Source organism: Juglans microcarpa x Juglans regia, chromosome 5D (assembly GCF_004785595.1).
Source record: "Juglans microcarpa x Juglans regia isolate MS1-56 chromosome 5D, Jm3101_v1.0, whole genome shotgun sequence".
NCBI lineage: Eukaryota > Viridiplantae > Streptophyta > Magnoliopsida > Fagales > Juglandaceae > Juglans > Juglans microcarpa x Juglans regia.
In genome coordinates, this window is record NC_054602.1 from 27,999,870 (window position 1) to 28,016,566 (window position 16,697).

Consider the following 16,697-nt stretch of genomic DNA (forward strand, 5'->3'; position numbering starts at 1 on the left):
AAGATCTCTTGGGTTGTGTCTAGTCCTCGAATGCCCGCCCACACAGCAGACATGATATAAGGGGAACCGTTGATCTACTAACAGAGAATACATGAAAGAACTAGAAGGGAGATAGACTGAGAGAAGGAAGTTGGACAACCACGCCACATTAATGACTCACCACCCTGACAACACACCACATTAAATGTTGTTGTTGCAGAGCCACGCCACATTAATGACGTCGTCGTAGAGCCACACCGCACTTAAAACTCTGACACGATAAATAGTACAAACTCTAACACAATAAACAATACGGGGAACACGGACGTAATGGTAACAAGCATTGTTTTCTCCTCAGGCCTGTAGTATAATGGCAGATTCCAGGTATGAGAATATCTCTCTGATCCCTAGACTTTCTTACTTATTTACTACATTTCAAGAATATTTACTAACTTTCGCATCAGAGGTTACCCGACCCCGAAGCCGTCCTCTCAAAGCCATACTCTTTCCTACCTTGCACCCTTTTTGAAGACCTGAGTTATCGGATCTTGGCCCAAAGGTGTGCAAAACACAACATTAACAATGGTGCCGTCTGTGAAATCGTAATAGATCTTGCATGTTCTTCTCATGCCTGTGACAACCCGTTCCGAACAACTCAAGAGAGATATGAGAGATGTCGTGGAAGCAAGGTTGAAAACCATGGAGGAGTGGGTAATGAAACTAACTGGCGAAGTGGAGATGCTATGCAAAGAGAACGAGGAAGTCAAAAAATCTCATAGAGAGCAAGACAGCGGGCAGGATCCAACGACACAGAGCACGCAGGATCACATGCAGGACTCAACAAGGATGAGAAGCAAAAAAACATGCGAGACGAGCTTCGTAGCCTCAAAGGGAAATATGAGAAAATAGCAAGGAAAGTGGGTATGTCGTCAACAATAGACCAGTTGCTCACAAGCACAAGTCTGCACTATACTGAAGAAGTAATGGCGGTTCCTTTGCCACCGAAGTTTAGAGTCCTTGCTATGGAGATGTATGAGGGAGAGTGGGACCCCCTCGAGCACCTGGAAACCTTCAGGGCTCACAGGATGCTGCATGTCGTCCCTAATGAAATAGCTTGCGAGGCATTTCCGCTGACCCTAAAAGGGTTGGCACGTGTATGGTTTGGGTCACTAGCACCTGGATGGAGGATAGCTTCGGCGAGCTAGCCAAGTTGTTCCTAACCCAGTTGATGTCCAGTCGGAGGAGGCAGCGTCCGACTACATACCTCCTCACTATCAAACAAATGGAGGACGAAAGCCTGAAATCCTACTTGGCCCAGTTTAACAAAGAGCGTATGACCACTGGCGACCAAGATGAGAAAATAATCTTGGTGGCGCTCTTGGGAAGGGTCTGGCCATGCTCCCAATTTATGGCAGAGCAAGCCAGACGGACTCTCGCGACATTGCGGGAATTCAGGGACCAAGCCGATGATACGATGTACAAATTTAATGCCAGTAAAAGAAAAAAAAAAGATCCATGAAGCGAAAATCAAAGGGACGCCATTTAATGCGGAAAACCTAATTTGCACTGTGTTGCCACGTATGCAAAATGAGAACAGTCACTCAGCATGCGACCAGGCAAGGCATAAGGTGAAAGGAAATAAAAAGAATTCTTCTCGGACTCGTCCAAAAAAAATTAGCAAGGTAACTATAAGAGATTTATTCCCTTTACTTAAAGGCCATTGGGTCTCTAGCCGTTACCCGGCCTGAGGGAGCTGAATAGTCAACAAGGCAAGTCAACTTAACAATCCATGGCCGCTTTTAGAAAGTAGAAACTTGCACAGAGGGCGAAAAAAAAAAAGAGAAAGGGTAATGAAACAAATAAAATCTTTAAGCCTCAGTGCCAGGAACATCGGTTTTAGTGGCAACAGGAGCAAGGTTGGCCAGCTCCACTAATGCCAGTGTAGGTGCAACTGGACAATGGAAAGCATCCGACATCTCTTTCCTTAACAGTTCACGGTTGGTTTAAAAAAAGGATGTTTCACCAGTAGGAATTGTTGCAAGTGCAAGCTGCTGAAGGTACTTGGTGAAAGATCTTGAATGTAGCTCCAGACTCTCCAGAAGGAATGCCCGCATTGATCTACGGCATTCAATAACCCTGCATCCCCACACCTCGTCGCGAAATTCCGAGAACCATCTCAGCTGCCCTTGTAAGGAGAAGGTGGCGTCCTAAAGGCTTTGGGTCAATTGCTCCAACCGGTCCTTCTCCTCCCACACTCAGGATAAGTTGTCTTGAAGGCTCTAGTTCAGCTGCTCCAACTGGTCCTTCTCCTTTCACGCTCGGGATAAGTCACTTTGAAAACTTTGGTTAAGCAACTCCAATCGGGTTTTCTCCTCGTCCCACTTCCGCTTGTGCTTCCGCCAACAATGCTCCAGCTTTTTGCTCTTTTGCACTCATTCGATAGGTTGAGTCTCGTCCTCCTGAGGCTGCGCTTCAACTGTTCCCTCTCCTCCTCTTCACCAAGAGCATGGTCTAGATTCTCTTGAATGGCGGCCCCTCGATCATCCACAATGGAAGTCGCAAGATAAGAAGTGCCCTAGCGACATAAAGAAAAGACTAAGAAAAAGGAAAAGAGAAAAAAGAAAAAGACGGGGAAGAAGCGGTCGAATCTCGTAAAAAAAGTCAGACAAGTACTCAACCCGACCAATAGCTTCCTCTCGGCTCCTCTCCATGGCCAGTCGGGATAAAGAAGAAAGGGCGTCCGCAAGGGCTGAAAACTCAGGCAATCATGCAGAAACCTCAGCGGGAGCAAGTGCGTCTCCACTCAAAACCCCCGAACAATAGCCGATCGCAGCATCCAAAAGAAAGTTACCCCTGTTGGACACTCAACCCGACCTAGAGGTTCATCACTCGGATCCTCACCGTTTGCATCACCTACGAAGCCTCCACCTTCAGGGAACTCCACCTGGATGAGTGGATCAATGATTGGACTCCCCGGACCCTTGTCAACCGAAATATGCAGAAAAGGACTCTCCCTTTCTGGGAATGCGGCCTGGACAAAAGAATCCACAGCAAGACTCTTCGCAACCCTGAGGATGGCAACGTTTGGAGGGGACTTACTTCCTGTATGATCTCTTGCCTCCGCGCAGTTTCTAGAAGTAACCTCCACCCATTCATTAACCACCTCAAGAGAATGACTCCCGATGGCCGAATGGGATGAAGTAGGAGGAGAGATCCATGAAGAAGAATGTTACCCCTCATCAGGAGTGGTAAACGTAAAAATACTCTGGACGATGGCGTCCATCTCAACCTCACCCCCAAACACTTCAACAGTCACCACAGGTAGAGGCACCATGGGAAAACTGCTCGCCCGCCACAACCTGCGCCGGAACTACCATAGTAATGGGAGGGATGGCCTCCAAGGTAGCCTCTCCCCATATTAAGGAGTCATGTACCCCAGGAAGAGGCCTATCCTCGGTCTAAACACTATCTCGACAAATTTTCTTTCCCTTGTCCGGCAAAGGAAAGTATGAGGAACGCTTCCGAGGCAGAGCAACTTGGGTCACGAAGCAACCCGCCCATCACCAGAAGGAAGGTGTCCCAAAAGAGGTAGAAAGCTTCTCAAACTCTTCTAAAAAAGAAGGATCTCGGAAAAAACATTGTCAGGATGGTTCTACACCCAGTCTCGCACAATCGTAATGCGTTTCGCTTCGTAAGGAGTGGTTGTAGGATGCACAACCTTGTCTTCTGGTTCTTTTCCCTAGTTCATCCATATTGGGAACTCCTGGCAGTTCACCTGGCCTACCGGAAACTCCTATCTGTAGCCAAATAGGAAGAGAAATTTGGTAGACTAGTCTTTCACTTTACGGTACTGCGATTCCAAGGTGAATAAAGCGTGAGATGCCTTGAAACTGCAGACATTCTCCTTCAAACGTAGCACCCTATGGGCAAGAAGAAACTTGCGGCTAGTAAGGTCCGCGTCGTTCGGGAAGGACTCTAACAAAGCCCGCTGTTAGATAATGCTGCAACACATCAATAATCTACAGGCATTCGGGTGCAGTTTGGAAGGGGCCAAGCCAAGGCGATGCAGGAGGTCACGAACAAGACGAGGGAATGGCAGTCTCAAGCCGCATGAAAACATGGAAGGGTAAAGGGCCACCTTAGTGGAATGACTCTGTGCATCGATGGTGCGTTCATCAGAGCCAAAAACTTCGAAGGAAGTGCACTCTAGTACTTGGTAGGTGAGGGCTAAGGAGGCAAGCGTTAGTTTGTTGGTAGTTGAGCGCCATTCGCTACACAAAAACAATGGCCCAGTCTCAATAGAGCCCCCGTTGGAAACGTTGGGTTGAACGAATTTTTCAGAGGCCATCACTACCAGAAAACAAAGGAGCAAAGAAGACCGATCGAAGAGAAGAAAAATCAAGAGAACTAGAATAGCAGGACAATCACGACGCAATAGGCGGAAACTAGGTCTCACTCCCACGTTTTATAAAAAGAATGTGACAATTAGACTCTCAGGCACTATGGTAACAAGGATATTTGTTGTTTCAGATTCAAGGAATGTGGTTTACGAAGCAACAGAAAAACGCTTGACACCCCTTCATTAATGAGGTTGAAAAGATGTTATGAAAATGTGAGCCCATCATGGAAGATAGGAACGCCGTCAGAAATGCCAATCCCCAGAAGCCTCCCGGATCTCAGAAAACCTAAGTAAGGTTCCCGGCCTTGGTAAGAAGGCAGAAGAATCAAATGATGATAAATTGCCACCGTACTTGTCCGGTGAGAATTAGCGGAGTAACTGTAAGGAGATTTTCCCTTCAAGGCCCAAGAGGCCCAACTAAGCCTGGCCCGAAGTAGAAAGCCATTAACTCGGCCCACTAGGAGGCTCCTCTGTACATGACATGTAGGAGGGATGGTGCTGTAGAGGATGTGACTCATCGATCTGAGAACGCCTCGGGTAGTGTCCAAGCCTCGAGTGCCCGCCCATAAAGCAGGCATGATATATGAGGAACCATTGATCTACTGACAGAGAATGCATGAACGGACAATAAGGGAGATAGACTGAGAGAAGGAATGCGGATAACCACGCCGCATTAATGGCTCACCACCAGGACAACACGTCACATTAAATGATGTCGTAGCAAAGCCATACCACATTAATGATGTCGTCGCAGGGCCACGCCGCACTTAAAAACTCTAACACAGTAAACAATACAAACTTTGACACAATGAACAATAACACAGACGTCATGGTAACGGGCATTGTTTGCTTCTCAGGCCTGTAGTATAAATAGCATATCTCAGGTACGAAAATATCTCTCTGGTCCCTAGACTCTCATACTTATTTACTACACTCCAAGAATATTTACTAACTTTGGCATCGGAGGTTACTCTGTCCTGAGACCGTCCTCTCAAAGCCATACTCTTTTTTACCTTGCGCAGGGCCTTTTTTTAATATCTGAGTTGTCGAAACTTAGTCTTAAGGTGTACGAAACACGACGTTAACACTAATAATGTAGATGCATCTTGTGTTGATCATGGTAAGTACTATGCAATGTTAAAAGCCTTGCACTGCAAACCTCTGGATTTTTTTTCCTCCACCAAATAACCTAAAACACGCGTTCTATCTCCTCCTACCCAAAATTCATTTCCAATTTCCTCTTCCCCCGCTAGCCATCGCATCTATGGCCAATCCCTTGCTAGCCATCGCCTCTACTAAAAGTTCATTATGACATCATGAGTTAGTCTTAATGGATCAATTGTGGCTCCCAACCCCTTAGTTAGGTCCCTTTTAAATGGCTCCCTCCTGAATATAGAGTGGGGTGCTAACCTTTACAACCCATTTGGATACTTAGAATATTTTAGTATATTTATAAATAGTAACGAAAAAGTTTGAATTAATATATTGTATTAACTTTTGGAAAATAAGAGAAAAAAGTTGAATAAAAATGCTATAAAGTTAAAAAATTGTTTGAATATAATTTTTTAATGTTAGATTTTTTTTGAATTTTTTTTTTTAAAAAAAAGTAGTATTATTTTTTGAGTTTTGTTTGGGAGTTTGAAAAAATTATAATAATTAGATGAAAATTTTAAAAATTTAAAATTAAAAGTTGTAATACCCTGCTCCCCAATAAATATATTTTTAAAATTTTCGGGGAGTCAGTGTGCTACTAAACTTGACTAAAAAATTTTCTTTTAATAACATGGCAAATGCGAATGATTCTATAAAGAAAACAAACTTTACTAAATACTTAAAATCTAAAATAGAATCTACGGAAGCACTTATTAAAAAAAAACTAAAATCTCATGTGCTTATCAAACTAATATATTTAAACCTTAAATCTTAAACTAAACATGATATAAACTATCTAAGCCTTTGTCTCGCCTCCCTGGGGCAAGTCCTATCCAGCAGTTTCATCCTCATAAATGACATCACCTCAGGTAGTTTAAAAACATAAAAAAAATAATATACAAAAATGAGTCAAAGACTCAGCAAGAAATCAATCACAACGTAAACATAATAAATATAAGGTTTTCATACTAAGAGCTTAAATTCATGATTTTTCATACTGATGTTTATATTATGTATGACTGATTTATCTGAATTAACTGGCTGATCTGACTTAACTGACTAGTATGACTGGCCAACACACTTAACCCTGTGTACGAGGTTGTGCATCGGCCCCACGTTCGGCGGCCGTAAGGGGAGCTGCTGTTAGTATCCGGGCATACTATGGTAGACCACGCTTGAGTTCATAGCTTGCACATCCACCCTGATCTAAACTGCATTGGTATCATGCATCTAAATGACCATCTGATTAACTGATCTGATCTTATCTTACACTTGAATTTAAGATAGCTTACGTGTCTTATGCACATAAGATGCATGACATAATACATATATAATTATAATTTCTGAATCTGAACATGATGTGGAATAACATGATCGTATGCTATGTTGGATGACATGTTTGCATATGACATAAGTGGTACATAAAAATGGCTATCAAAGAACTAGCGCTAATAATAATCTATATAAGCTAAACTGTGATGATCGTAGTTTGTGATCAAATTACTTACCTCGTGGCGCTTTCTGATATCTCCATCACAAAATCGATCACCTGTAAAATATGCAAGTAATTTTCATAAATCTCTAATTAAACACGACTTTGTAATTATAACCTAAGATACTAAAATAACCTATATTCCCCAAAACCTAAAATCATCACTCTCCTTATATTCACACGATTAAACCCTAAAATATATTTCCACATCCAAGAGCCTATTTTCTCTTGATTTTAAGATAAAATATCAGCACCCTTAAAAAATCCGTGCGAACTTTAGGACCTTGTACCTAAAGTTGTCACTCGAATTACCTGCAACCCGTTACACATGCATGCCCACGTTAAGTTTAGGCTAAGTTCATGACCCATTGACATAAAACTATATTGGGGAGGGGGAGAGAGAGAGAGAGAGAGAGCTTGATGTCGGGAGGAGCAGAGGGCGATTACAAGTGCGTTGATGACTTACAATGCCACTGACGTTGAAGGAAATGGTCGAAACTGGGTTGTCTCTGACGTATGGTAGTGGTCCGACACTGGAAAAGCCTAGGTTATGTGGTCTCTGAGTGCTCTATTTTTTGTGTGAAGAACAAGGTCTGTTCATGTATCAGTGGCTTGGTCACAGTTGGGCTTTGTCTTAATGGTTCTCGGTGCAGCTACGCGGTAATGGTGTGGAGGAGGTGGCTAGTTTGGGTGCTCTATTGTGTGGGGCTAAAACAGAGGATGCTCGGCCTCTTGTATATCACTAGTTTCCTTTTGATTATGGGTTGTGAATGAGGAAGGGTGATGGTTGGTGTCGTGAGGCTGGTGGTTGTTCACGCTCGAATATTGGCTCTGGTTGGACATAGTGAGCCTCTATATATAGACCAACGGAAAATCCTAGTAAGAAAGAGAGACGTACGTGCATGGAGTAGAAGTAGATTCGTGGGTAGTTGAAATTCATAGAAGGAAATTCGGCAGCTAGGAATTTTATTATGAAAAGAAAAGCAAAATGGTAATAGTGTTTGGAGTCTAACACTTATTAGCTTGGAGTTAAAAAAAAAAATAGTGCATCAACTCTAGGTTCAAATAAATATAACTTATCTGATAAATTTGTTATGAGCTTTAATTCATTTATTGAGCTTAATAAAACTATTCATAATTTATCTCTAATAATATAGGATCGGGTCGTTACAAAAGGATTTTATATTTAAGTGATATTTAAGAAGGAAATATATGAAAATATCTTAAAATACTTAAAAATAATTGTATTACCAAATGACCTTAGTCTCCCCCTTATTATTTTTATCAGAAAAAGGTTAAAAATAAAAACGATGTTTGTAACTTGTCTTAATTAATGTAAGGTTGGTCACTGTACTTTTCCATTTAACGTTGTACTTATTTTGTGAATATTATAAAATTAAATGGAAAAGCAAAGTAACCAATTTCTGATTGTAAAAGGAATCAAATTTGTCCTTCGTTTCAATTTTCTTACTTAAACCAAGCTTTGTCCTTCGCTAGACTAAGGTCGTACAACTCTTTTTGAAAACCCAAAGAACCATTATTGGAATTACATAAAATAAAGAAAAACTCTTTACGAACAATCACTTCATTGTAAATTTTAAATGCTGAAATGTCCTTTTGTTCTATGAAGGGCAAGGTGGAGTCGTTGTTGGGGCAAAGAATAGGGTGCTTCGAACGTAATCTCAGAGATGGCGGATGAATTGGTTCAATTAGGGCTGTGTAAAATTTTGAAATTTTCGATTCCAACCAACATTCACTCCGATTCCAAGTCAGAGTTTGGAGTAGTTCCGAATAGGGAGTCGGAATCGGAGCTCCAAGAAGCTCCAAACTCCGACTCTGAATTTTTAAAAAAAATCCAGATGTACATCCTTTTACAGCTAGTTTTTTTTCTAAAAGAAATTAATGTGGAACGGCGTCATTTCATCACAAGAGGTGTCCAAAACGCAGGACCTCCCTTCCCTTCTTCCTTATTCATTCTTCCCTTCTCTCTTTCTTCCTTCTTCCTTCTTCCATTCTCTGAACCATAGAACCCTACCAGCATACGCACTGAACGGTGAACCTCTCGCCGTCTCGTTGTCTCTCTGTTGCCGTCATTCCTCTTTGCGCCTCCATAGTGCACAACACTCCATTCCCCTTCACTTCTCAAGCCAGCCTCCGTAGCCTTTGCCTCTGGTATGTTTTCGATTCCGAGCCTTGAAGGTTGCTTAAATTTTATGTTTTTTTTTTTTCCATGTTGTTGGGTTGCCTCGAATTTGTTGTTTTGGGAATTATTTCTTGTCAATTTATGTTGTTGTAAGGAAATGAAAATTGAATATGGTAATTGATGCCATTCGAACTATGCAAACCAGTATGCATGTAATGTGTTTGATAAAATGTTTAGCAAAAATTTACCATAAGACGTTATTGAATTAATTGTCTCTTTCTCACGTATGTGCACCTAGAAATTGAACCTCTAAGATTACCAATATGTGCATCTATCCAGTGAAAGCTACCATTACATGAATAGCCCAGAAAGCATTTCTTGATTGAATTATACATGATAATCTTCAAGAGGAAAGCCGAGGTTCTGCATGCATTCCGGGCTATTCAGAGTACTATATTCAGAAACTAGCACGGACGCGTTCCAGTTCTGTATCTATGCACCACCCTACGTTGATAAAGACAACGAAAACTATAACTACAAATAAAGATTCAACTCCACAGTACTGATGCAACAATGGACCAAGCATAAGCAATTAAGAGGAAGCAAGCCCATCCAGCAGCTAAATTATTAGTAGCTTAGCTACGCGACTAGATAGCTAGCTAGCTAGCGTGTATGGTGTGCCATTCTTGTGCTGTGTGAATATGGTGATAATTAATTAGTTTAGCCAGCTTTAATCAATAGGCCGCCCAAGACTGGAAGGATAATGAACTGATTCTCTTATTGTAACTGCCACATGAAACTTTATGAAGCCGATCCTTAGGGTTTTCAAAAGCAGGCAGACACTCAAGCATAATCAATTAAATCAAGAACTAGTACACCCAGGGCCTATCATTATAAAAACTCTGTTGTCTGGTTATTCAAACAGGAAAAAAGAAGTAAATTAAAAACATGCATAAAGGATTTGCATCATAGAATAACATTAAAGTATTTTGCATGGTTATGTCAAAAATTATTCAATACTGTCAGTTCCAATATAATTGGATGATTGCTAATTATATCATGTAAGTCATACCTAAAAATAATTAGTGAGCTAGCTACCTAGGTTACAGCTTGTTTCTTATATAAATATGGTTGAGATCAGCGCGCATATTGCATCTTGCATTTCGAAATCTCTATGGTCAATTACATCTTGTTTAGATAAAATATTGTAAAATAAGTTTAGGATGTGAGTTACATTTAGATGCTTCCTGGAGTTAATGGTTATCTTTTTGTGTGTATCATATGCATGAGTTTATGAGTTTCTCATTTTGTATGTGAGTTTCTTCCTTCTATCTGGTTTGACCTTCATGTTCTTTCCTACTTGACATGTGTATATTCATTAGCATTTGTTTTAGCCATATATGGTAATACATCTGAATTGAAACCCATCACGTCAACTTCTGCAAGTTAGTATTTGAATATGAAAGATCTGTCGACTCATCTAATTTATGAAATTTGTTGCGTTTCATTTTCTGGAACTTTGTTTCTTCCACTGTAATGAAAAAACTTCTTCCACTTTTGCAAGTCGAAGAGGGTCAAAATACCCCAAGGACCTGTGCCCAAAACTAAATGGGAGAACAAAAAGCTGCTTCTTCCCGCTTTTCTCCTTTCTTTTCTTCATTTTCTTCCTTTTTTATTTTTTTTAATATAATAGCTGTCTTTTATAAAAAAAAAAAAATATATAATAGCTGATGTGTTAGTGGAGTTCGCGGGCAGGCACATATAGGGGTGGCAGCATGTGACATGACTCGTTAACCTAATACGAACACGACACGATAAAAGCGGGTTAGGGTTTAGCCTTAACGGGTTCGAGTCAAAACTGGTTGACCTGTTAAGACACGATAGCTTAACGGGTTGATAACGGGTCAACCCGTTATGACCCGTTAAGAAAGTTAAAGTTACAATTACACCCTTATACCTAAAAAATAAAAATTTTAAGATTTTAATTTCGATATTTTTATTATTTGAATTGTAATTTTAGATTTGTAGTTAGTTTTATATTTTTTATAGATATAGTAATTTTAACATTTATATAAAATTATGCTAAACTTAACTAGATCAAGAAGGTTAATTTTGGGTCTGTTCAATCCATTTACATAAACGAATCAAAACGGGTTGACACGACACGACCCGTTATGTTAATGGGTCGTGTTAGGGTTTAAGATCTTGACACGATAAGCTTAACTGGTCAGGTTAGAGTTGACCTATATAGTATAATATACATGTCTTGACATGATACGAACACGACCTGTTAACACGATTTGACACCCCTATACACATATTTGTGCCTGACTGTAGCACTGCTCTTTAGCTATTGAGTGCTCTAAAAGGTCTGAAAGTGAAGCCGAACTCGCAGCATGGACCGGACATTTTGGGGTATTCAACCGTGACTTTTCAAACTTTTTAGGGCTCCACAACTAAGATTTTTTAATGGGCTTTGAGTTCACGTATCCGACAGTACATTTAACGGGCCATAAGGTATAAACCCAACGTGCGAGAATTCCTAATATTTCTAGGGAGAACTCTGTCAATTCACACACCCCATTCGCAAAACCCTAGGATATAGAAGAGCTTAAAGCCAACACCGTATCTCTTTGAGCCACTCTCTCATAGCACCAACCATAGTCGCCTTCTTCAGATAAACCCTTGCAAAGCCAACCCCACTGCGTCGCAAAGAATGCCTCCGAAGTTTGACCCCTCCCAGGTTGTGGACGTTTACGTCCGAGTCACCGGAGGCGAGGTGGGCGCGGCGAGTTCACTCGCCCCGAAGATCGGACCGCTCGGTCTCTCCCCGAAGAAGATCGGAGAGGACATAGCTAAGGAGACGGCTAAGGACTGGAAGGGCCTCCGTGTGACGGTCAAGCTCACTGTCCAGAATCGTCAGGCCAAGGTCTCGGTTGTTCCATCTGCTGCCGCTCTCGTCATCAAGGCCCTGAAGGAGCCCGAGCGCGACCGCAAGAAGACCAAGAACATTAAGCATAATGGCAACATCTCCCTCGACGACGTCATCGAGATCGCCAAGGTTATGCAGCACCGATCCATGGCCAAGGATCTTAGTGGCACCGTCAAGGAGATTCTAGGCACCTGCGTCTCGGTTGGATGTACGGTCGACGGCAAGGACCCCAAGGATCTACAGCAGGAGATCACCGACGGTGACGTCGAGATACCTCTGGATTGATAAATATTGTGAGGGTTAATTTTATTAATCAGTTTTGGATTTTGAAGTTAATTCTTATCCTTATCGGTTTTGTGTCTTTAATCACGTCTCCGAATGCTAGGGTTTGCTTCCGGAGCTTGAGTGATTTTCATGAACTGCTGTGGATGCTTTATTTGAATGAAATGTTGGAGTTTTTACATTTCTAATAGGCATCATCGAGCTGACATTGTAGTCATTAGATTCACGTAGTCCCTGTTTTAAATTAGTCTGAGTCTTGCGTCACATGAAGCCTTTCGATCGTTTATTTGCATTTATGGCAACATGGTATTATGACATAATTATGGAAAGTGGCTGAGGCACGGACAAATACCACCAAAGGCTGGTTTTGGATTAACCGTAGACTCAAATATCATAGTTCGATTCTGCACTAGTTTATCCTGGATTAACTGACATACCGTTATGGAATTATTATTAGAGTCTCAGAATACTTACTATGATGGTGGGTCATTAATAATGAGTGCTTAAGTGAATAGTTTTTATGTCATTGATAAGTAATCCATACTTTCGGATTACTTAATAATTTTTCGTTGTTATGGCTATTGTGGTGTGCCTGGGGTTTACTCCACGGCCTTGGTTTGGTTCCATGGAGCCTTATAGAAAAATATAATCACTCGTGATTGGAAGAGATGTCATATTTTTACACATCTTTTTAAATGATTGGGTTTGTGTCAATAGCGTTGCTTATGACTAAATTTGGCTTAGCTGGTGAGGTTCAGTTTTACTTTATCGCTTGAAATTAAATTTGTTGCATTTTTTAATTTTGTTTTACTTGTGTGCATTTTTTACTGATGTCTCTACACCAATACTCTACGTAGACCCCGCTTCAAATAACCCAGATTTCCTTTTGACCCCTGCCATATTCTCCTGGAACTTGTTATAGGGACAAGGCCGAATCCGATTTTTCGCTTTCCTTTATTTGAGTTTAAAGGATTCGGGCCTATCTTAGTCTTGTTTCTTACAACCTTGTTGCCTCCAGCTAAAAGTAGGTCTATTTTCGTAGATTAATTGTGTATACTTATTAGTGAGAGCTGTAGGAATGCCATACGTCAAATTTGTATATACATTAGGGGCTTCCTTCTACTATCTTAGGATTCCTTAACGGGTACATTTAAAAATTACTTTCCCATAATTAGATCTCCCCCCTGATTTTTAATGATATATTAAACATGTTTTGGGGAACCTTTCAAGTGATGCCATTTCATCATTTATTTGAACTTCTCAATCTTTCCTCATTCTTTTATCTCAAACCCTTCCTTTCAGAATGTATCAATTTAGTCTGTTACATAAAGACCACTCGACGATTGATTTAAAATGGGAAGAGGATTATGTAACTAGGGTATCATAGATCATACTGCATCACCCAATTCATTATAAGAATTCATGAATTTATTTCAAACTACTTGATTGTACTTTTTAAAGTTCGTGGAGGTTAAATGTAATTATGTCTATCCATAGTAAATTTACACTTGTTAGAATCTAGAATTGAGTGATGCACTGAAACAAATATATTCAGTTCGGTTAAATATGTGGTGCTTTTGTTGTTGATTTTGATCTGGAGGAAACCTGGCTTTTCCATCTGGCTTAGGTTATGAGTTGAGCTGGGAGCTGCTATGTTGGCACCCGTGTTTCACTAGGTGCCTAAGAAACAGAGGGAACCGTGCGGTATTGGGGGTATGTGTCTGGTGTCTATTGCGTTTGCTTAAAGTTATATCTTGATTTGTAATTATATTGGGTGTTTATGCTGGATTCCTAGCATTTGTTACATACATAGATACATATCCATTTTCTCAGACTTAAAAGTTCTAAGGAGCATTGTGAAGAAAGTTTTGGGCATGTTGCTGATTGTAGAGTCCCGAGCAGTTGCATTAATGATATTGCTTGGAAATATTGAGTATTCCCCATGTCATTGGCAACTCAAATCTCTACAATCTTTTGGTTGCTAAGAAATTTGGAGCTAACGTATGTGAATTTGGTCATTTTAAATGGGTTGCTCTTTTCATTGCATTTTGCATGTCCTAGTTATTTTCTCAGTTGAAGCATGGTTGCCTTTTCAATTGCTGCAGAAGAAGCTCGTTGTGTGGCGTGCGTTCATAATCATGCTTGTTGTGTTGATCTATGGTATAGTGCACTCAATTTGGCAAATAACGAGCATCCTTCCGTAGTAATATTCCTGATGCCTCTGAACAGAAGTTTGAAATTGCTTTACATTTTAGATAAATGTCATGCACTAGCCTTATAATCATTTTCATCCCATCATCATAAATAGCTTTTTCATGATCTTTTTATGTAAATATCAAATAAATTGTAAAATAATTATATCGTTTTTTTTAAATATTCTCCACTAAAAATATCAAAAGGAGCTGTCTATGTTATAAATCAACATCATCTTTTCAACTATCATCTTACAATATTGTAAGATGATAGTTGAAAAGATGATGTTGATTTATAACATAGACAGCTCCTTTTGATATTTTTAGTGGAGAATATTTAAAAAAAACGATATAATTATTTTACAATTTATTTTACAACATTATGAGTATTTTTTTTTTTTTTTTTTTTGAATTACATTTGAAGATGATAGTTGAAAAGATGACACGGAATTATAAAACGAAAAGCTCCTTTTACAATTAAATTCTAACTGGAGAAAATTTTATAAAATAAGAAAAATTATTTACAATTTATTTTATAAAGAAATATCTTCTATTTAATAGATTTGTGAAAAATTATACAAAAGCTACGTTTTAATATTTTTCTATTAAAAATTCTCTCAGGGTTATTTTACCGTTTATATATATACTAGCAGTTATATAACGTGCAAATCACGTTTGCCCATTTGTCTAATTGAAAATTGAAAATGATTTGTCCAAAAAAATAATATAATGTGTAAAAATAATATTTTTTTAAAAAAAAATTAATTAATTAATAATTTAATGCACAGGAACAGGAAAATAAAACAAAATGTTACAGTAATTTGAGTAATATAAAAATTAAAATATTTTAAATATTTTAATAATAGTTTTCTTAGTAAAATATATGAATTATGTAGAATTTAACCACAATACTCAATGATGCAAGGAGCACTGCATAAATATAAAATTTTTTATTTCTATATTACTGTTACATTTTTCATTATTAAAGTAAATCTTTTCTATTTTAAAAATTTTAAAAATATTATAATAGTAAAAAATCATTTTATCTAAATAATTTTAATTAATTAAAAATATTATGAGATTTAAATTATATTAAAAATTATAATTATTTATATAATTTTGATCTCTTAAAAATATTTAACAAAATTTTATTATTTATTTTACTGTTTAGTACTGTTTATTATTATAATACTTATTACTGTTTACATTTATTACCACTTTAAAGTTAAAAGGAGATAATTTATCATTGAATAAATGAATACGTACATCTTAATTCATTTACCTTTTTCTAACATTGGCAGATATATGGGTCAAAAAAGATTGAGTGAGCTACTGCAATTTGGGCTGGGCAGGGGTCATTACTTGTACGTTGCTCCTGTTGACTGCGCAGGACTACCTTTATCCTTAATTTTCACAGTTTTTTTTTTTTTTTTTCCTTCTTTCTACTTTTTGACCCACCAAGGGGGAAAGGAAGTAGGAAGCAGAGGCGTGGAACTGAGCACAACTTCTTCTGACACTGTATATATCGTATACACAGAGATGCCCTTCTTCATCAATATCAGCAGCCTGCATGAAGGTATGAGCGTTCGGTTACAAGATAAGGTCACTGTGATCTTATTGAGTAATGTTTTAGATACGAAAAATATTCTAACCATAAACGTATAACATAAAAATAATCTTATAAATTAACGTAATTTAATTTAATTTATCATATTATAAAATTATTTTTATTATAAAATAAATCTAACAGATCAGATAAAACTGTATCAATTTATAAAATTATTTTTATGTAATTTATTTAAACGTAGGAGTACTCTTCAAAATTTGTTCATTTAAAATTGTATAAATTATTTCAATATTAAACAGTTTAATGATTAAAAATAATCAAAAAGTAATTATACTATTTTTCTGGAAATTAAAATGGCCAGCAACAACCGTTACTAATGTAGTCGTGTATTGCCATTTGGAGAAGATGATTACTATTTACTCTAATAAGTAATAAACACCATATTAAATGAATTACCAATTAAAAATTAAAAACCCCAAAAGTGAGAGTGGACCCCACACACAATTGTTTAAGGTCCCAGTCAATCAAATTTTGTAACCGTGGTTAAATCGCAGTTAAA

The 16,697-nt window shown here is 38.6% G+C and overlaps 1 protein-coding gene across 1 annotated transcript; it reads left to right on the forward strand.

Moving 5' to 3' along the window:
- Positions 1-11,747: 11,747 nt before the first annotated feature.
- LOC121264828 (60S ribosomal protein L12) lies at positions 11,748-12,567 on the forward strand. Its single transcript, XM_041168132.1, has one exon. The coding sequence runs from the start codon at positions 11,882-11,884 to the stop codon at positions 12,380-12,382; it is 501 nt and encodes a 166-aa protein (XP_041024066.1). The 5' UTR covers positions 11,748-11,881; the 3' UTR covers positions 12,383-12,567.
- Positions 12,568-16,697: the final 4,130 nt, after the last annotated feature.